We start from the raw sequence: 22,757 nt of genomic DNA on the forward strand, positions 1-22,757 counted from the left end.
ATTGTAATTTAGATATATCGACACTTTTGGGATCATCCAAAATAAATTGGAGATTGATTCTGTTTTCTCCTCTTTTATCTTATATTTCTTTAATTTTTAGGCAACCCTATTAGACAATCATTCCTTTTTCGATAACATTCATAAATGCTAACATAAAATAACGTCGCTCGACAGGGACCACTTATTTCCGAAAGTGTCCAATTCCCCACTAAACTCACGCCTTCTGCTAAAGATGAAAATGATTGCTATGCTACAGAGCTTTTGAAATAGAAATTGATAAGATTATAACGTTCAAAGAAGTGAACATCGGAATAACTTTTAAGCCTAACTCATTGGCATGAAAGTTGTTGTTTTGTTGGGTTTTGTTTTGTTTTTTTTGTTGTTTTTTTTTTTTGGTTTTTTTTGTTGTTGTTGTTTTTTTTTTTGTTTTTTTTTTTAATCAATGCATCTGTCTATATATTGATTCAGCGTTCAATTACCATACAGCCTAGGCCTAAGATATTCCGAATAATAAGATAGAACTCAAAGCCAAACTTAAATAAACTTATATTTCATAAACGTAATATGAAAAGGAAACTGCATTTTAAATGATAATGAGTCAAATTGAATAAAGTTTCAATCAATTTCACTCACGACCGAAAGACTCATCCCTTCCCTCCCTATAGTCTCATCCCCGCAGTAAGTAAGTAAGTAAGTAAGTAGGTCATTTTTATCTAACCTAAAACCCTTTTTAATATGAGTATGAGCAGTTTGAGAAAGTGGCAAACAAATGACCGGGGTTATATCAACTACGTCACGTGAACCGTGGAAAAGAATTAACGAACATTTTCTCATCATACTTGAGTTCCATATCAGTAACACCATGGTCGTTGTCGAATAAATTCAAAATCACCAGGCAGAAGTTATAATTTCCTCTACTCTATACGCCAAGTGTCGCTGAAGCTACGGCTTGCCAACCCCTTGTAATGCGATTTATGCACAAAATGTAAATGTAAATACTGCGCTGTATGAAAGATCATGAATAAAAGCCATTACTGGAGTTGGAATTGAATAGAATAATCTGTCTTACTCAAAGACACAACGAAAAGAGTCCAATTTCAAATAAGGCAGGAGGTGGGCGGGTGATTGCATTGCTTATATTACATAACATAACACGATGATAATCATTTATATAGCGCCCACTTCCAAATTGATAAAATGCTTGTCGGCACTTAGAATTACAGATGGATCAGGCGTTCAACATACTCATGAACACACACGCGCGTGTGCGCGCACTCACACACATTCACATACACATATATATACATATATACCCATGGCTTACTAAAAGTAGGGCTATGCATATACCTCATGGTTTGTTCTAGAAAATACCGATTTCAGTATGATCACATTTATGTGCTTCAGCTTCTCACTTGTGTCACTGAATAATAATAATAATAATAATAATAATAATAATAATAATAATAATAATAATAATAATAATAATAATAATAATAATAATAATAATAATAATAATAATAATAATAATAATAATAATAATGCAAAAAAAATTGTAACGATGCCGGAAGTGCATCCATTTGCCACATAAACAAACCAGTCTATTTTCGTTTTATCTCGAAGAAAAAGTATAAGTTAAGCCCATTGAAATACGGTTGGAAGGACAATTAACTTAAATAATCATGACAATCACAATTGATGAAGACACTCTTTTTGAAACAGTCCTCTCGTACGCCCTCTATGGTGGAGCTCTATTTCAGTTTATTTGTATTCTGGCCGTCATGATCTTACCAGAAAAGGAGGTGCCAGCAGAGGTGAGTAAAAAAAGTTAAAGTAAAATAAACAATGCTAAACTAAAAAAATTTCATGTTATATTGCCAGTTTTTTGTCCTGAAGGACATGTTTGTAATATTCTCTCTCTCTCTCTCTCTCTCTCTCTCTCTCTCTCTCTCTCTCTCTCTCTCTCTCTTTTACTTTTACTTTTACTTATACTTATACTTATATAATTGGTTATGTTTTGTTTGGAGGACTGGTTACAGTTACATACGTCCAATGAGTATTGAATCAGAAGAGAGGGTGGTTTGACTTTGACGTCATTACTTCTGCTTCCCATTCTGATATGAAATTAGGATTCTCTATGTGCTTGCCTTCACACAAATCTGCCACGGCCATGTCATCCAAGTTCAAGTTAAGTCCATAAGATGCAAAAGGCACACTGTGCCCATCGCCATCACCTCAAATCTTATACACAGAAATTATAAATGTTATCTATCACACCGCACGTATCCGGTCACTAAAGTCATTCAAATTCAATCCTCCCGATGTACTTGATGTGAAAAACGCATATGAATAAAGCCATTTTTCTGCCCTAAAATTATTGAATTTGGTACTCTATCTTTTGTTCTTTTTTTTTCTTTCTTTTTTTTTAACAGAATGGAAAGACGGAAAGTCCTGCAACACATCAAAAATCTCAGAATGTGGGAAGTCATAAGGGAAGGAAAGAGAAGAAAAAGTATCGATAAATAATTTGTACGTGAATATACAAGATGTAATGTCATATCTTGTTGTTTTGGTTTTTAGTTAGTTTGTTTTTGTTTGTTTTTTGTTGTTGTTTTGTTGGGGGTTTTTTTTTGTTATACCTGGTTTACTGTAGAATCTCTTGAGCTTGATTGAAAAATACCGATATATTCAAGGAAATAATCCTGTAAGCTGAATTTTATTGTTTTTAATGTATTCATTTTATTATTTTTATTTTTTTTTACGCTTTTTTTTTCACATATTATCAACTTTGGACATTGTACCAGTCTTTTATTTTTTTCACTTTTTTTTTCACATTGTATCATTTGTTTTTCAAGATTTATATTAACTGATGTTGATTTGATCAGGTCCCTCTGATATCAACATTGTGATTTTGCTATAAAGGTAATAATTGATCTGTAGGCAACAGAGATATTTTTGGGTGCCAGCTTCCTTTGTACTGAAAAAAATTTGGAAGCTGCTATTTTCAATGTACGTTGATAATAGTGTGACAGGCGATTTTCACTGTACGGTGATAATAGTGTAGCAGGCTATTTCACTGTACAGTGATAATATTGTGGTAGACTATTTTCAATGTACGGTGAAAATAGTGTGATAATCTATTTTCACTGTACAGTAATATCTTGGTGGACAATTTTCACTGTACAATGATTATAGTGTGGTAGGCTATTTTCACCGTGCAGTGATATCTTGGCAGGCAATTTTCACTGTACAATGGTATCTTGGTAGGCGATTTTCACTGTGAGGTGATAATAGTGGGGTAGGCTATTTTCACTGGACAGAGTGGCAGTTTTTTTACCGTACGGTGATAATATCTTGGTACGCTATTTTAAATCCAAAGTCGTAATGTTGAAATATCTTAGAGGTTTGTTTTTTTCTTTTAAGTATTTTTCCGATTTCAGAGGTAAAATTTTCTTATAGTACTTATAGGCAAAAATAAAAATAAGTGCAGTCGAGATTTTTTTTCTGATCACCCCCCCCCCCCCCCCCCCCCCTTATCCACCCAGCAATGATTGGGTAGCTTGATCTGTTAGATCTGATGGAAAGTACTTTGCGATAGACTACCATCCTATCCCAAGGGTAGCTAGCTATTGTCTGTTCCAAGCTATAGATTCCAGGATAAACTCCAGCTCCATGGGCCTCCTAATGGCTCTGAAGGACAACACCAATGTAATAGGTTTTGTTTTTTTAATTGAATGCTGTTTACATGCACTGTCTTTTCCCTTTTTTTTACTTTTGATTACTTTATTTCACCTATTAAATTTATATGTGTTTTTTTTTTTTTATCTTTTCAGATAATGGTCATCTGTCATACATTCCATTTTTACAGAACGTTTTTATAACATATCAAGATGTCATTTCATCGGATCCTCAAACCTTGAATCAGTTTATTATATATTTTACTATTATGCTACATGCCTGTATACAAAAATATACATTTGATTTGCATGCTATAATCATAATCAAACTTTTATAAGATATTTTATAACAATAGTACCAATATATGAATCTCAGTTTTGAAAATCTGAGTCTGAGCAACTTTTGTCTTTCTTTTTGGTTGTGTTTTCCTGTATGTTATATTTATGTATGTTAGTGGTTGATGCAGTTTTATTGCTCTCAAAAATTTTGTCCTTGTGGGACGTTTCATATGAAATATTTTAATTCAGATCATATGAATCTTTGAGATGTATATCAGTGTAAAAGTTCAATAACAGTAGCCGGGGCATTTTATAAACACTGCCCAATCCATGTTTATCAATCCTGTGAAATGCTTCTTTCAGACATTGGTTTCATCAATATAATCAGAAACTGTCAAAATTTGCTTTTATTAATGTTGGAGGGGTGGGCGATCATACATTCTTTTTTTACTGATCTCATTAGAATTTTTGTTTTTTTGTGCGTTTTTCTATTTTGTTTTTTGTTTTATTTTAACAATTTTCTGTGGTTGTTAACTTAGAAGCATGTGTAGCATGGGTAGCTGGGTCTATTAGATCTTTGTACTTTGCGATAGACTAGCTTCCTACTCAAAGGGTAGCTAGCAAGCAATTGCTATTGTCCGTTTCACGTTTTAGAAACCGGGATTTAAAAATCCCGCTTTATGGGTGCAATGACTCTGAAGAACTACTTTCTTAAAAATGTGAAATGAGCTGTTTATGACCAATGATGTTTGTAAGTCTTGCTTAATATAATATAATAATATAACAACATAATGATTCACTGCATCTATCTGGTAATATATCGGAATTAAGTAGATGAAGAGAACAGAGTTTAAGTTTAAATCCAAATTATAAGAATTGGAAAAGAAAAGTAAGTTGGGGTTTTTTTTTTTGTTTTGGGGGGGGGGGGGGGGGGGGTTGGGTTTTTTTTTTAATTAAAAAAACTAAAGTTACTCCATTCCATGATGTTTTTTAAACTTTTAATTGATATTGAAATTCGATTTTAAGCAATAGGTTCACCCCGATATAAGACAGTACTGAAATGATTGGTCTCGTTTAAACAAGTCTCCAACCATTCTGAATCTTCACCAGTCAAAGTGGTACAAAGCAGCTAGAAGCTGTGGACTGTTAAAAGTAATAAACATAAATGAATATAACAGCTTCAAAAAAATATATATATATCCATCATGGAATATTTCGGATTCAAAACCCTTCTTCAGCTAACAACGGTAAAACGGTTAAAATATAGATACATTTCTTAACCTAGATTTATATGGGTGTTTTAAGTAATGTATTTATGTTTTTATTGATTTTTGTTGTTGGCTGAAGTAGGGTTTTGAGCCCAAAACTTTCCGTGTTTAGCATTTTGTTCTTTATTCATTTTTTGTTTATTACTTTTTAAGTCTTGATCGTTTATACATAACAACAACTATTAATAATGACAACAAAATATAAATATAAGTGCTTTGAAACTACTGTCATTCTCATTTGGGTATAACAGTGTTGAAGAAATAAAAAAAGAAAAGGAAAATTTGACGTTTAAAACAAAATATTTTTTTTTTAAGTAGTGTTTTCAGAATAGAAAAAAAAAAGTTAATGAAAAAAGATTGTATTGATGAATTATATGGATTAACATCAAGTTTGTTTTTTTGGGGGTTCGCTTTGGTGAGAATATGAAACATGAAATATGATCAATTGAGGATTACAAGAGATGTAAATGATCTGAAAGGATTGCTTATTCTTTTCCAATAAAAATTAAATCTTCACTTCGAGCAATTACTGGGAAATTTATTTTTTTTTAAAGTAAATCAAATCAAACAGTAAGATTAAATTTTGGCTTCCGGTCTATTAGTACAGTACTCACTGGAATTTAACACGCTCTCGGGAGAAGCCAAAAAACGTGGTAGATTCAAGTGTTCATGGGAGGTAATGACATTATGCGGATAAAATTTGGTCACCCAGCACCAGCATGCCATGCGTATTGTAGAGCGTGCTGGAAACCAGTGAGTCAGTACTGAGATGTATTTGTTGTGATAATTGTAAAGCTCTGGCCAATTTCAGTTGATTTATTATTTTACAGGGGGCCCTGATAGCTCAGTTGGTAGAGCGCTCGCTCACACGCAAAGGGACCGAGATCGATCCTGGATGCAGTCCAGTTTTTTTTCGGACCCCCCCCCCCCCTTCCAACTTCCAATGTCCACAATCTGGTGGAAAGTACTTTGCGATAGACTAGTGTCCTATCCGAGGGTAGCAAGCAATTGTTATTGTCTATTTCACGCTTTAGTAACTGGGATAATTAAACTCTGGCTCCATAGGCCTATTGGCTCTGAGGGACTACTTTATTATTTTACATCTGATCAAAATGAATCCATGTTTAGATTAACTTCTCTTCAGTTTTCTAATAATGCATGATAATGTGAATATATTATGAATATGAATTTATTCTCGTGTATTTTTTATGATGATATTTTCAATAGAGACAACACATACTATTTCAATTATTGTTTCTGTTTTTTCTACCTTATTTATAACATGATCGTCTGTTAAAGGTTAATCATTTAAAATGTACAGAAAAAAGAAATAAAAGTATATAATTTTTTGTAATATATTTTTTTCTTTATGTTACCATATTTGTTACGTTATTAACTCTCTCCAGACCAGCCGTTTTTAGAATTTTCCCCAAAGCTTCACACTCACCCAACACAAAAACTTAAATAGATTTTTCTTACTCAAACAGAAAAGTAACACGAAACATAGAATTGTGCAGTAAAATGAGCTCTACATTGTTGTAGAGCTCAACTTGTGTTATCAAGTTTATATATATGTAATTTAATCAAAGAAATTTTCTTAAAATATTGTGATGTACAAAAGAAATAACCTCCCATAGTGGGCAGGGAGGTACTTGCTGTGTCTTCTAACCCCATGTATCTGTTTTCCAATTGCTTTCTGTCTTTGTCTTAGAATGAGATTACTAAGTTTTGTCCTTATCCTGGCCAGATTCCTTGCTGGGAGGGAAACAGTTGAATGTGTGGTTATAGTTTTGGGAGATATCGTTTTCCTTGTAAATTATCTCTCTGTGATGTACTGTTTATTTTTTAACTTATGATTTGTAAATATTTCAGTGTATTCCTCTTAAGCTTAGTGGGATCTTGTGCTGGTGCCTGGTTGAAACATTTATGTAGTCTCAAACTAAGTACATTGATAATGATAGCGTACTCTTGGAATCTACATCTGTTCCCTATTTGAACCATTCCCCTTTGTCTTACTTTTTCCTCAAGTCCTTTTACTTTTAATTGTACATCTAGAATGTTTTTATTATCCAATTGTCTTCCTTTGTACTGGCGCTGATATGACCTAAATGTGTTGCAAGCGCCGTAAAACCCTTAAAAACAAACAAACAAGAATTTACTTATCAGTGTGTATTTTGTTAGTAAAATAGTGGCCCTTTTCTCGGGGAATCCTGTACTAGTGTCTGGGAGGCCGATTAAAGAGTTAAATCGCAGGTTTCCCTTGAGGGTTGAAATTTCGGCCTGATCAGGCTGATTTGAGGCCATATTCAGGCCAAGCCTCAGGGAAAACCTGTGTCATGGATGGCCTGCATTAGGTGTTCTCAGTCTAAGACATATGGATAGATTGCTTTTGGAATCTAAATCTGCTCCTTATATGAACTATTCCTGTTTTCCTCACTTTTTCTTTAGTAATCAAGTACAGATCTACTATCTTTTGGCCGCATGGATGGAATTCTTCTCAGAGTGAAGGGTTACAGTATTGGCCATCCTGGGCTGGTGAATCTAAATCGATCCAATCAATATAGATCTCCTCTTTCTTGCTCTTAACTCTCTCTTGACCAGCCATTTTCAGGATTTCCCCAAAACCACACCCAACTGACACAACTATATATTTTTTATCACTCAAACACAATAGCAGTAAGCAGAGACGCCAACTTTCCATTTTGGGGTTCCTGACTTCCCGTAGTGGGCAGGGAGGTACATACTTAGTCTTCTATCCCCCTATATCTGTTTTCCAATTGCTGTCTTTGTCTTGGAATGAGATTACTTGGTTTTGTCCTGGCCCTGGTCGGATTCCTGACTGGGAAGGAAACAGTCAAATGCATAGTTATTGTTGTGGGAGATGATATTTTTTTCCTTGTAAATCACCTCCTTGTTATGTATTATTATATTTGTTGTTTTTAATGTATAATGTAAGCATTTGAGTGTATTCCTCTTTGTTGGGTCTTGTGCTTGTGCCCGGATGAGACTTATAGGTGATCTCAAACTAAGTACATTGATGATATGCTCTTGGAATCTACATCTAATCCCTATTCATTCACAGTTCTCCTTTGTCTTTCTTTTGGGTGCTTTAATTGTAGTTCTAGAACTTTTCACTATCCCATTTTCTTCCTTTATACTGGCGCTGATATAACCTAAATATGTTGCAAGCGCCATAAAACCCTTAAAAAAACAGAACAAAACAAACAGCTTTCAATTTGGCTCACAGGAATATCAGACACCACTCTGGGGAATTTCACTGCCGAAAGAGGAATTTCCACACACAAAAAAAGGAATTGGGATGGTATTTGGTATTGTGTTTAAATATTGTTCTAGATCTAAATAGATAACTGATTAGAACTAGATATATTATGATATATAAACGCATTGCCAAATACAAGCCCAAAGTTTTCTTATTTCAAATGAAGTAAAGCTCCAAAACCTAATGGTAGTGATTGTAGTAATGGTGGTAGTGAGGATGATGTGGTGTTGGTGGTTGTAGTAGTAGTAGTAGTAGTAGTAGTAGTGATGATGATGACGATGTGATAACGGCTGTTTTAGTGGTGGTGATGATGATGTGGTGGTGGTGGTTGTAGTTGTAGTCGTGGCAGTGGTTGTAGTAGTGATGATGTGGTGTGGGTGGTTATAGTAGTAGTGATGATGTAATGGTGGTGGTTGCAGTAGTAATGATGATGTGGTGGTGGTGGTGGTTGTAGTAGTGGTAGTGATGATTTTGTGGTGGTGGTGGTGGTTGTAGTAGTGGTAATGATAATGATGTGGTGGTGGTGGTTGAAGTAGTAGTGGTAGTGCTGATTTGGTGGTGGTGGTTGTAGTAGTAGTGGTCGTGATGAAGATGTGGTGGTGGTGGTTGTAGTTTGTGTGTGTGTGTGTGTGTGTTTGAGAGAGAGAGAGAGAGAGAGTGCTAAAAGTGCATATAGTGATAGTTATAAGTAGAGAAACATGAAATTGAAAAACTAACGAGGCCAACGTTTGAGGTCAAAGTATTTGTGATGAGCTATCATTGGCAAGTACAGGAAGGTGAACATTAAAATTAATGCAATGAGCGAAATTTATTGATTTGCGTATGTATGTGTTTGTATGAAGAAGGAGAAAGAGAGAGAGAGATTTGAGCTAAATTTGTTTGAAGGGTTTTTACGGCGCTTGCAACATTGGGTGCAGTAGTATTTGTGGTGGTAGGGGTGGCGTTGTGGTGGTTGTAATAGTTACAGGGATGGTGATGTGGTGGTGGTGGTGGTGGTAGAGATGATGATTTAATGGTGGTTGTAGTTGTGGTGGCATGGATGGCGATGTTGTGGTTGTAGTAGTGGTGGTAGGGATTGTGATGAGGTAGTTGTTGTAATAGTGGTGGTAGGGATGGTGATGTGGTGGGTGTTGCAGTAGTGGTGGTGGTTATGTGGTGGTTGTAGCAGTAGTGGTAGGGACGGTGATGTGGTGGTTGTTGTAGTAGTGGTGATAGGGATGGTGATGTGGTGGTTGTAGTAGTGGTGGTAGGGATGGTGATGTGGTGGTTTTCGGGGTAGTAGTTGCAGGGATGGTGACGTGGTCGTAGGGATGATGATGATGTGGTAGTAGTAGTAGTAGTAGTAGTAGTAGTAGTGGTTGTAGGGATGCTGTTGTGGTGATAGGGATGGTGATGTGACAGTGGTTGTTGTAGTAGTGGTGTGGAGATGGTAATGTGATAGTGTTGTAGTAGTTGTAGTCGGGATGGTGATGAGGTTGTGGTGGTAGTGACGATGCCGTGGTTGATGTAATGGTGGTAGTACTAATGATGATGATGAGGAGGAGGGGGGATTTTCAAGGAGTTTTCTCCTAAAATGAATTTCAAAGAGTTTTCAAGGAGCTTCTCTCAGCAATATCAAAATCTAGGAGTTATCAAGAAGTCCTTAAATTGAAGGAGGCCGCGGGAACCCTGGTAGTAAGTGATAATGATGGTTGTAGTAGTAGTGCAAGTGATGATGATGTGGTGGTAATGATAGTGATAATTAATGGTGGTTGTAGTAGTAGTGCTAGTGATGATGATGTGGTGGTAATGGTAGTAATAATTATGTAATAGTGCTAGTGATGATGATGTGGTGGTAATGGTAGTGATAATGATGGTTGTAGTAGTAGTGCTAGTGATGATGAGTGGTGGTAATGGTAGTAATAATTATTGTTGTTGTAATAGTGCTAGTGATGATGATGTGGTGGGGGTTGTAGCAGTAGTAGTGATGATGCGGTGGTAGTGGTGGTTGTAGTAGTAGTGGTAGTGATGATAGTGTGGTGGTGGTGGGTGTATTAGTAGTGGTAGTGATGATGTGGTGATGGTGGTTGTAGTAGTAGTGACTGGAAGGGGGCGAGGGGGGTATCCTTGGAACAATTTAACCTCACCGGAATTTGACGGAAGTTGCCCGTAACCCCGAATTTTTTTTCTCCAGACAGGATTTTTTAACGGTGAAACCAAACCGAAGTTTTGGCATCATTGCAGTAAGTTCTTGCAATGCATAATTTCTTTAGCAAAACATGCTCTACAACACACTGTTCATTTTCTTTTACAGGAGCAATTTGGATAAGAAAAATATTGGTTGTATCGTAACGAATGGGACAATTTTCCTGCACCTTGCTCAGCGCATAGTTGAGTCCTCTGAAATACTCTTTACTCACATTCACTACTCAGATATAAAATGAGACCTGACCATCAACAGTGTTGACTCTGTTGAAAAAAATTATAATACCGTCTAACAGGCGTTATTCTCGTTCTTCATGTTACCTATTAATAACATAATTTTTTTTCTTCTTACCACTACCATCATTTTTGAAAAGGGGAATAGCGGAAAGGAAGAGTGTAAATAGGAATAATCCGCCAAAATTGGAAGGGTTGGCAGGTATGTGTAAACCCCTCCAAGCCCTTTGAGTCCATTGGAATGATGGCCCAAGCAATTGCATTCTGTCTTTGTCTTGGAAAGAGATTATTTAGTTTTGTCCCGACCTTGGCTGGGAGGGAAACAGTTTAATGTATAGTTATAGTTCTGGGAGATAATTGTTTTTCCCTTGTAAATCATCTCTCTGTTATGTTATGTACTGTTATTTTTTTTATATTTTATCATATGATTTGTAAACATTTGAGTGTATTCCTCTTTGTGGGATCATGTGCTGGTTTATGGGTGAGACTTTAAGGTGATCTCAAACTTCCTTTTTACTGGCGCTGATATGACCTTAATGTGCTGCAAGTGCCGTAAAACCCTCAAAACAAAAATGACCAATCTGTGCAATCAGTCCACAAGGATTTTTGTCCGCTCATGGGAGGTAGTAGGTACTAGCACAAACCAACCACCACTGATCCCAGTCACTGCCTCTCTATTCTATTTTTTTGACCTGCTCACACTCACAATCGTGATTACTTCTCACTAAATTATATCAATCAGACTTAAGGAGGAGAAAGAACAGTTTTCCATGTTTTTTTAAAAAACAAAATTTAAAAAAAATCATGCTCTTCCGCCACAACATCATAAGATACTGTCACCTGGGCATTCCCCAAAGGAATATGGATAATTCATCAAAAAAGATGTCTGATGTCAATAGGAATCACCCATGTTGTTGTCCAAGTTAGCAAATTATGGGTTAATAATCTTGCCCAAGGAAAAAAGGAAAGTGCCTGAAGCGGGGCTCAAACCCGGGACCTTCCAGGTCAAAGTGCAATATGCCTTACCCACTCAGCCACTCCCCCCCCCCCCTCCATTTTTAAAACCAAGCTACGTGGAAGTCAGCTTAATCAAAAACTTGAGCATAATATAAAGATGATTTGATTTTATTATATACAATGAACTTTCAAGAAAACAAAAACAATTGCCACAATCACAATCCCTCTCTGTCAACCGGAGGGGATTTTCTCATTTTGTTTCGCTTGTCGTGTCTTGGTCTGAAATAAAATGAAATAACATTAAGACAATCTCATTTTTTAAAAAGTAATTCTTCAGAGTCATTATGCCCATGGAGCTAGAGTTTTCTATAGCTTGAAATGGACAATAGAAATTGCTTGCTACTACCCTTCGGATAGGAAGCTAGCCTATCGCAAAGTACTTTCTGCCAGATCTAACAGACCCAGCTACCCAATCACTTCTTAGTGGACAGAGGGGTCAGGAAAAATCTCGACTGCACACAGAATTGATCTCAATCCTTTTGATTGCGACATAAGTGCTCTACCAACTACCCCCCACCTTCGCTCTTTTTTTATTCTTACATTATCATCATTTTTGAAAAATCGGAATTTTAGAGACAATGGCGGAATAGTACAAAAAGGAAGAGTTAATATAGGAATGATTCCGCCAAAAGTGGAAGTGTTGGCAGGTATGCTAACCATAATCATCAAGAGAGCGATGCAGTTACTACTTCTATGGCGGAAATGATAAGTTATGATGTGCAAGATTAAACTAGAATGCCAAGTTTCCTGTTTTGGTTCACCCAAGTGGTATGTGGGAGAGCAGACACTGGTGTAAGATGTTCGCCCAAGTGGCCAGTGTGGGAGCAGGCACTGGTGTAAGAAGATGTTCACCCAAGTGGTATGTGGGAGAGCAGACACTGGTGTAAGATGTTCACCCAAGTAGCAAGTGTGGGAGCAGGCACTGGTGTAAGAAGATGTTCACCCAAGTGGCAAGTGGGGGAGAAGGCACTGGTGTAAGAAGATGTTCACCCAAATGGCAAGGGTTGGGGGTGGGGGGGGGGGGGGGAAAGGCAGGGGGGTAAGTTTTCACTCGAGTGGCATGTGGGGGAGCAGACACTGTTGTAAAATAAAAATACGAAAAGTGTGTAGGATTCATACTATGAAACGGTGCCGAACAAAGCAGAGAGAAAAATAAACATAAAAAAACAACTTTCCCAGTCCAAAAGCAAGTGTCATACCACAAGACCACATAGTCACACAATGGTTCCCAGTCCAAAAAAAGGTGTCATACCACAAGACCACATTGCTAGACTATGGTTCCCAGTCCAAAAGCAAGTGTCATACCACAAGACCACATAGCCACACTATGGTTCCCAGTCCAAAAGCAAGTGTCATACCACAAGACCACATTGCCAGACTATGGTTCCCGCCCAGTCCAAAAGCAAGTGTCATACCACAAGACTACATAACCACACTATGGTTCCCAGTCCAAAAGCAAGTGTCATACCATAAGACCACATCACTTGGCACATAGTTGAGACCTTAGAAACGGCTTTTTACTCACATTCTCTCATCTGTCTCTGCCAGAAAGTATTGTAATATCGCCTACCAGGCGTCATGTCTCGTTCTATATATTACATGTTGCTATTGGTCAGGGACTCCTTGTAAAGCGCTTTGAGCACATTAAGTGGATATTGCGCTATATAACGGCTCAAGTTTTTGGGGGGTTTTTTGTTTTGTTTTTTTTCATACTTGCCTTAGTCTCCAAGTCATTTTAGTTGTGTGGAACAGTTTCATTAACTCTTCATCTGTAGGTCCATCTGGCCTGTTCTTTAGCTTATCATCCAGGAGATACTGGACTTTGAGCACTGACTCACCCTAGTACAAAGAAAACATAATCGTGAATGGCTATATGTGTCAGTGCATGTCATAATCAGTCGCAAGGTGAAAATTTTGGATTTGCATTTTCTAAAAGAATATGCTCCCCAGAGCACTTTAATCTTCATTTGAAGTAAATCGGGTGATTTTACATGAAGTTATGGTCAGATATATGGGAAAGGTATCCAGCAACTTTTCTCAAATTTCATCCTTTTTCAACTTGACTAGCTGTAAAAAATATTTAGAAGTGAAATTAAGCTTTGATATTTCCCGAAGATGTACAAAAAGGGTTGATTTGATCATTTATGACAAGAACTCTTTTTTGATAAAAAATTGACCTTCTAACTAAACTTGGCAATATCTCAGTTCAAACCTTTTCACCAGAATTGGTGAAAGTGTGAGTAAAATGCTTGCCCTTAGAATTTGTTAGTGTGGTCAGACATTCAACTTGACGACTTCCTCATACTGTTGAAGCCAGTCTGACACCTTACTATTACGCTACCCCATACTGATGCGAAAGGGGTGAAGTGGCTGAGTGGTTAAGGCATTGCACTGTAACCCGGAAAGTCCCGGGTTCGAGCCCAACTTCAGACACTTTCTTTTTTTTTTCCTTGGGCAAGATTATTAACCCCCGTATTTGCTCACTTGGACAACATGGGTGATTCCTGTTGACATCAGTATCTTGTTTGATGGATTATCTATATTCCTTCATTAAATGCCTTGACAAAGAATTGCAATAGCTAAAGATTGTTTTAATAAAATGAGTCAAATTTTTAAAAACCACAATATCTCAATGACAACAAAACATAGGGTTTTGAAGGCCTATGTATGGTCAGTGTTATTATATGGCTGTGAAAGCTGGACAATTACATAAGACATTAGAAAGAAACTGGAGGCAGCAGAAATGTGGTTTCTTAGAAGGATGTTAAGAATCCCATGGACAGAGAAGAAAACTAATGAAGAAGTATTAGAGCAAGCTGAAACTAAAAGGTTATTAATTCGTACACTAAGAAAAAGACAAGTGCAATTTTTAGGGCACCTAAATCGACATAAATGTTTTGAACATCTTTCTCTCACAAGAAAGATAGAAGGTAAAAAGAGTAAAGGTAGACCAAGAAAAACATATTTGAATAGTTTGAACAGCTGGGTGACAAAGAAAGAGAAGAGTAATATTAGTCTTCTGAGGTTATCTGATCAGAGAGATGAATGGCGTACCATGATCACCGATGTATGGCACAGACTTGGTACTTGAAGAAGAAGAAGAAGAAGAAGAAATGCCTTGACAACAATATCTTATGGTGTCGTGGCGGAAAGGCGTAATTCATTCAAACCATGATGAGTATTGTTTTTATTACAATCTTGTAAAGACAGAGAGAGAGAGAGAGGAGGAAGAAGAATAGCGGCCTGTGTAGGCACCTGAAAAGCATATTCTAAGTGATAAAGAGTAGTGTAATAGTCAAATATTACATGATAACACTGCTTGAATCATTTAGTTTAATTGGTTAGACTTGAATAATCTATATCTATAAAAATAATATTATTAAATAGATGAAAACAAGAAAGATCGTCATTTCTGGGCTTGTCACCACAGCGACTGTTAATAATAATAATAATAATTATAATTATAATAATAATAAATGGCATTTATATAGCGCTTTACCGCGTTGTCACAGGCTCTAAGCACTTTACAGTGATATCAAACAAAAACATATGACAGTAAGACAAGTTTGATGGAAAAGTGATACGAATTCAATTTAACAACAACGAAATATGATAATAGTATTGCAACGTGACGTAAAAAGATAAAACTTTAAGCGAGATTTAAAAGTTGTCAACGAATCTGCGCATCTCACGTGTGATGGTCGTTGCTTGACCTCAAGTTTCATTATATTCATTAACTCTGGCTCCATGGGCCTAATGTCTGTGAATTATTACTTTTAATATGCTCCAGCACGGTTTCCTCGAACTCCTCAGGACATGCAAAAAGGTTTGAGGAATCCCTGCCTTGCCGAGAACAACTTGATGGAGAGGGGGTAGGGGGGGGGGGGGGGGGGGGGGGGAGTGTAACTCAGTGGTATGGTTATTGCTTTGTACCCAAAAGATACCTAGTTCAAATATTCACCGCGTTATGTGCCCCGAATCAAACCACATCTCACTAGCTCAATTTGCAGTGATGAGCTGCGACTGACACCAGAGTTATTCCAGTCTTTCCTTGGAATAGACCCTAAGACAAATCTCTGCCTGAGGATAAATAAAGGGAACTTTTTAATTTATTTACTCTATCAATATGTTGAGGGAGATAACTATATACGGTACATGTGCGGCTATGTGGTCTTGTGGTATGACACACACTTTTGGATCGGAAGGTCCTGGGTTTGAGCCTCACTCGGCGCATAGTTGAGTCCTTGGAGAAGGCGCTTTACTCACATTCTCTCACCGTACTCAGGTGTAAAATGAGTACCTGGCCGTTAACAGCGTTGCTGTTGGCCAGGGACCCCTTGTAAAGTGCTTTGAGCATGTTTAGTGGATATTGTGCTATATAAAACCTCAATTTTTTAAAAAAAATTTTTACATGACATTTTACAAGGGGTTGGTGTACGTGGAGGGGGTGCATGAGATTTATTTTTTTGAAAACTGAAAAATTTGAAATATTACAACAATACAAGAAATCTACTGTATAATGACAATGGCTTTTTAATACACGAGAAACGAGACAAAATAACAATAATAATTCAAAACAAAACATCTCCCTCACCTGTGTAATTTCCGTTTTGTCCCTTGGAAGAGGCTGCAAAAAAAAAAAAGAAAAAAAAAGGGGTTGGTATTGATTTTGTTGTGAATTTTGCTAGTATAGTTAGGTTCGATTATCCCTAGCAGATCCATCATTCCTTTTGACTTTGACCCCTATTGCCTTTTATGTAATGAGAGAGAGAGAGAGAGAGAGAGAGAGAGGAGAGAGAGGAGAGAGAGAGGAGGAGAGAGAGAGAGAGAGAGAGAGAGAAGAGGGGGGGAGGGAGAGAGAGGGGGTGGGGAAAGGAGAGAGAGAGAGAGAGGGGGGGGGAGGGAGAGAGAGAAAGAGAGAGAGAGGAGCGGGAGAGAGAGAGAAGGAAGAATAGCGGCCTGTGTAGGCAAGCCTAGGTCTGAGTAGACACAGTTGTTCTTGTTTTCAGGAATAAAGTTACTGATTCTCATTTGGAATTAGATTGCAATTTTTCAACAGTTTTTGTTTTTTTAAATCAATACTGAAGGTTGAATAATTAATTCTTCAAAACAGAAGACTGGTTGGTGAAGACAGAGGCAATGTGGTGTCTTGTGGTATGACACTCGCCTTCAGATCACAAGGCCCTGGGTTCAAGTCCCGCTCTGAGCACCAATTAGCTGAGCCTTAGAGAAGGCTCTGTACTCACATTATTGCAGTGCACACAGGTGTAAAATAAGGACCTGGCTGTTAAATGTCTTGCCTCTTGTCTAAAAAAATTAGCAGGTGTCCTGTCTCGGTCTCATAATACATGTTAAATGTTGCTGTTGGCTAGGGACTCCTTGTAAAATGCTTTGAGCACGTTTAGTGTATGTTGCAATTTATAAATGCTCTAGTTTTTGGGGGTGAAGTGGCCGAGTGGTTAAGGCATTGCACTGTAACCCGGAAAGTTTTGGGGGTTTTTTCACTCAATTTTACGTCCATAAGCCAATATTTTCAGCTATTTCCAAATCTCATAAAACGACAGCTTCAAAATTTTGCTTCACATAAGGACCCCATCATGCAATGGTAAATCAATTCTTTACTAAATCAAATTACTAAATTGAGTTTTTATACAGGGCAATATCCACAAAATGCTATACAAGGGGTCCCTGGCAAACAGCAACATTTAACATGTAGGACGGTACATGATGCCTGTTAGGCGACATTACAATTTTTTTCGGACAGAGACAACGCTGTTAAAGGCTAGGTTCTCATTTTACACCTGAGTACGGTGAGAGAATGTGGGTAAAGAACCTTGTCCAAGGTATCAACTATGCGCCGAGCAAGGCTTGAACCCAGGACCTTCCAATCCGAAAGCGAGTGTCATACCAATTTTTGGATTTGAAAAGTTATCTTAGCTTTGTCTTATGCAGCCTTATACTGATACTGATCTACATTGACACAACAAACCATTTCATATCAAGGCCAGTGAACTTTTACTTCATATGTCCATAGATGACAATGATCCCGGACTTGTCAAAATTCTTATACAAAATTAATTCTTATTAATAGACATTAATATATTATATAATAATAATAATAATATAATAATAATAATAATAATAATAATAATAATAATAATAATAATAATAATAATAATAATAATAATAATAATAATAATAATAATAATAATAAATAATAATAATAATAATAATAATAATAATAATAATAATAATAATAATAATAATAATAATAATAATAATAATAATAATAATAATAATAATAATAATAAAATAATAATAATAATAAATTCCCTTTATTCATCCCTAAGGGGAAATTTTTCTTTAGGATCTATTCCAAGGGAAGACTGGAATAACCCAGGCATCAGTCGCAGTGCAGCACCGCAAAGTGAGCTAAGGCTAGGCGACTTGCTCAAGGCCACACAATGTGGCAGGTAGTTGAACTCTGTACCTTTAGGGGTACGAAGCAAAGACCAAATCACCAGCCAAGCTGTCCCATTAAATGTAAAACTACTCTTGCGGAGGACTGGATACATACTTTGTGTATTTCATCTTCTGGTGTCAGAGTGATGGTATCTTATTTTCAAGTCTAAATAAATGCTGGTCGTCAATAAAGACAATCCAACCTCGCTCTTTTACCTTCCATAATCCTAAGAATCTGTCTATACTTACATCTTGCTACTGAAATAGTTATGCCACCTGTATGTAACCTATTCATTATTAGTACTCCGAAGGACTGATCACATACACACTCCCATGGATTTAGAAACCAAAAGAGTAGAGGGTTTGATGTCATGACTTTTCTTCCCCAATCGAATATGACATTAGCAGAAAAGAATTATTTTCTAAAGAAAACAGCATTAAGTATTTAACTAAGAACATAATAATCAGGTGTTGATTGGTAAACTAATTTTATCATCATTTAGATTTTAAGTTAAAACTTTACATCAAAAGAAAGGGAATTAAATCAGGATGACAATGCCTTAAACAGTGACACTTTTTGGCTGATTTTATAACCGTAGTACAAATTTGTACGAAAGGCACTTTCAACTGGCAATAGAGGGTGACTCAACAGCTGGTCAGTGTCAGGGGAGAGCGGGAGATTCAAGCAGCACCGGTTTAAGTGCAGATGTTTCTATTATATCTGCAATCACTGATGTTGTACGAGCTTCAAAATGATCATTACATCCCGAGTACTAATCATTTACACTCCACTCAGGTATGAAGAGTACCTGGCTAAAAATAACTGACGGTGAAATTTTGTCATCTGATTTGATTTATTCAAAATCAGTACAATTATATTTTGATAATATTACCATTTTTTAAATAATAGTGGATTTCCTTAGACTGCTGTAATAGTAACAGTAGGAAGATTAATTCCCATTTTATTCATGAAACTTTTGCCTTTTTACCTGTGTGTGTTCATATGGAAAGTCTGGTTCTGGATGCCAACACATTATCATAGTCTTGTCTCGTGACTCGCATACTTTGGGTTTCCTGTCATAACAAGCAACAATTTAATTAACAGTATACTTCATTAAATGAGTAATATTACTATGTATATAAATAGTATGTGCTTGGCCAAGAAGTCCACAACATTGCCACCAGAAATATAACGGACCAACACACAAAACTATTTGTAATCATGAACGTTTATAGTCTGGATAATACAATTAAGTGAGAATTACTCATAAACGTGGATGGCAAAAAACAATAACAATGGCCTGCGTGACGTCAAATTTGTTCTATCTATATATCTCATTTGTCAACAAGTATGTATCCAGTGGGGTAGCATTGTATAACATCTCCCAAAAAGACTTTCAAATCACAATTTTCACCATTCTCAAGATGTAAAATGAGTACCTAGCTTATAACAGTGTTGTCTCTGTCAGAAAAAAAAAATTATAAAAACGCCTAACATCATATCATTTTTACAATCCCTTGTAAAACATTTCGAGCATATTTAGTGGATATTGATGGATACAAAAGCTCACATTTTCCCCCCTATAGGGAATGAGATTTCAAAACAGATTTAAGAGTAGCGCCTCTTTGTTGGAAGTCGCGTCTTGACAACCGACAGACGCTATCGCCATTATTAGTACCAATCATTAGCGGGAAGTTCAGTAAGTTAGGAAGGGTTTTCTCATCATATTGTATAATTTATCAACATATAATTTTAATTTGTAGTCTACATCATATTTTGTTAACATTTCATAATGGAGAAAACTAAAGAAAAGATCTACGTTGATTATGATATGCATTTTTGTACAGAAATATGAATAATAAATTTTGTATTTGGATCTCTTGGCTTGTAGTTGATTTGTTTACAAATAACTTCTCCGCCAGTGACGTCCAATCAAGGGACACTACTCTTCCTCTAATCTCATTCCCTATAATCATATTTAGAGTAGAGACGGTAAGAATAATCAAGTTTCTGGATGGTGGAAGGATGCTGTTGGCCAGGACGACAAGTCTTGTTAGATAAACATTTCAACTCAAGCACCTCTGACTACTCTGAGCATTAACTCTCTCTTTACCAGCTATTTTCAGAATTTTCCCTGAAACTTCACACCTACCCAACACAAGAATAGATTTATTTTTTCTACTCAAACAGAAAAGAAACAAGTATATTCTACCAGTGTCTAATTTTTATCGCGAGAACAAAATATTTTCTTTATAATTTGTGACGTACGAAGGAAAACAGAAAGAGAAAACTGTTGGTTGCATCGTAACGAATGTGACTATTTTCCTATGGGTGGTAAGGAGAGGGTTAAACAGTGGAAAAATTTACTTACAAGTACCCTATACATCTTTTTTAGAAAGTCATTTTACATTATAACAAAGATAATGATAAGCAGATACTTGCCACAATTTCTGTAAACATGTTGTTGCAGATATTGACCTTCTAAGAATAGGTAGTTTTAATCTTGAGGTAACTGAAAAATAATATTAATCAAAATCTAAAATGACATAGCCAAACAAATAATGAGAGCATGAAGAATAATGGAAATATATTTTTTAAATAACTAGTCGTCACCTGTCTATAGGCTGGAATCAGACTACCTACAATTCATAAACGGTTACAAATAGACCACTTGACTATTGACAAACATTTGTGAATAGCTGCCAGGTTATTCATAAGTGGTCTAAAATTTGAAAGGTTACCAGTTAGGCCAGTTTCCCAAGCTCTTTTTGAGTCATAAATTTGTGGCGACTCACCAAGGAAAACATTTAACATCCTTACCATAACTTGTAGCAAAGTAACTTTCATGATTGGTCGTTGTTAATCAGAACCCCCGGGTTGCCAATAATCTGATTGTTATTCAGACCCTAGCCAGTGACAAGTTGCCTCAGTGGGAAAAAGCACTTATGGGAGGGACTCAATAGATATTAGTGATGGTGGTAGGGCCTCATTGAATAAATAATAATAGTAATAGGCCAATTCTATTCGCAGTAGTACTGCAAATCCAGAACGTACCTGAACAAAGCATTGTTCAGGTTCGTTCTGTATTTGCAATAGAAGTTACAAGCCTAGACCTTTATTGTATAGATGATAGGGCACAAAATATAAATATTATTATTATTTTTATTATTATTATTATCACTATTATTTTTTATATTAAATTATTATTCTTCCTATTATCATTATTTTACGTTTCGTTGATGATAATAATTGATAACGATGAGTCTTTTGTTGTGTAGTGATGGTGGTGGTGATGTGGTGGTTGTGATTGTAGTGGTGGTGTTGATGATGTGGTGCTGGTAGTGATGATGATGATAAGGATTATGATGATGATGTAATGGTGGTGGTCATTGCTGTAGTTTTGTTAACGATGTGAAGGTAGCTGTAGTAATGGTAGTAATGATGATGATGTGATGGTTGTGGTTGTAGTAGTGGTGGTAGTGATGATGACGAGGAGCATGGTGATGTAAAGGTGGTGGCGGTTGCTATAGTTTTAATAACCATGTGGAGGTTGCTGTGGTAGTGGTAGTAATGATGATGTGATGGTGGTTGTAGAAGTAGTGGTAGTTTATTGATGGTAAACTCTATTATTAGCAGGAGCACTGAGTCATAAGCAACAGCGAGAGAGAGAGAGAGAGAGGGGGGGGGGGGGGGGGGGGCGGGGGAGAGTGAGAGAGCTAGAGAGAAAAATCCTGTAACCTTTATAAAATATATTTAATTTAACTAACTGTAAATAAAACAATATACGGGGATGGAACAATTCTCATTAAAGTAATCTAACAGATAAGCTGCTAGATTTCAAGATGTGAACGAATGATCAAGTTGAAGAGGTGGAGACGGGGAAATTTTCACGGATGGATTGGGGAAACAAAGCCAATACAAAACACAATCTTGCCAAGGTTAAGAGTTGAAGGCTACTTTGAAACGTTCAAAATCTCAATTTCAGTAACACAAAATGTTTCAATCATCCCTTTTTTTTTCTTTCCTTCTCAAACTAACACACACTCCCATTCAACTTCAAACTTCAAGCCATTCGACAAAATCGCCATTTTAAACAGAAACAGAAAATACAGTGTTGTGTTCAGTGAGGGGGGAATAAATATATTTCAAAGACGGGAGGGCGCTTCTACTACTGGGAATTGTGATTTAACCGTGAAAATCACTATTACTACTGCGAATAAGCACTTTGTTAACATTAATATAATGATCAGCAGCAATGTTGTTCAGGGGTGAGAATGACTGGTCACTAAAAAGGAGGAAATTTTTCAGCGCTTAAATCAAGAACCATCCATGCAAAAATGACCTATAAATTCAAATTT

The 22,757-nt window shown here is 36.5% G+C and overlaps 1 protein-coding gene and 1 long non-coding RNA gene across 5 annotated transcripts in view; one reads left to right on the top strand and one right to left on the bottom strand.

Moving 5' to 3' along the window:
* Positions 1-1,563: 1,563 nt before the first annotated feature.
* LOC144975175 (uncharacterized) lies at positions 1,564-6,570 on the top strand. Of its 4 annotated transcripts, none has more exons than XR_013645876.1 (4): positions 1,570-1,811; positions 2,430-2,530; positions 3,831-3,927; positions 4,122-6,570. It is a non-coding gene; the product is annotated as an uncharacterized LOC144975175 (long non-coding RNA). The 4 variants fall into 4 exon arrangements; XR_013645874.1 differs by having other exon boundaries at positions 2,430-2,526; XR_013645873.1 differs by having other exon boundaries at positions 1,564-1,811; positions 2,430-2,526; positions 3,831-6,570.
* Positions 6,571-12,028: 5,458 nt separating this feature from the next.
* LOC144975176 (large ribosomal subunit protein mL42-like) overlaps positions 12,029-22,757 on the bottom strand; it is a 15,310-nt gene continuing 4,581 nt past the window's right edge. Inside the window, exons 2-6 of the mRNA XM_078918974.1 lie at positions 20,842-20,911; positions 19,388-19,472; positions 16,531-16,563; positions 13,654-13,775; positions 12,029-12,155 (exon numbers count right to left, since the gene is read on the bottom strand). Of these exons, the coding sequence (XP_078775100.1) occupies positions 12,092-12,155; positions 13,654-13,775; positions 16,531-16,563; positions 19,388-19,472; positions 20,842-20,911 (374 nt within the window). The 3' untranslated portion in view covers positions 12,029-12,091. The remainder of the gene's footprint in view (positions 12,156-13,653; positions 13,776-16,530; positions 16,564-19,387; positions 19,473-20,841; positions 20,912-22,757) is intronic.

This window comes from Berghia stephanieae, chromosome 6 (genome assembly GCF_034508935.2).
Source record: "Berghia stephanieae isolate SIO BIC M18660-M18661 chromosome 6, UCSD_Bste_1.3, whole genome shotgun sequence".
Classification (NCBI taxonomy): Eukaryota; Metazoa; Mollusca; class Gastropoda; order Nudibranchia; family Aeolidiidae; genus Berghia; species Berghia stephanieae.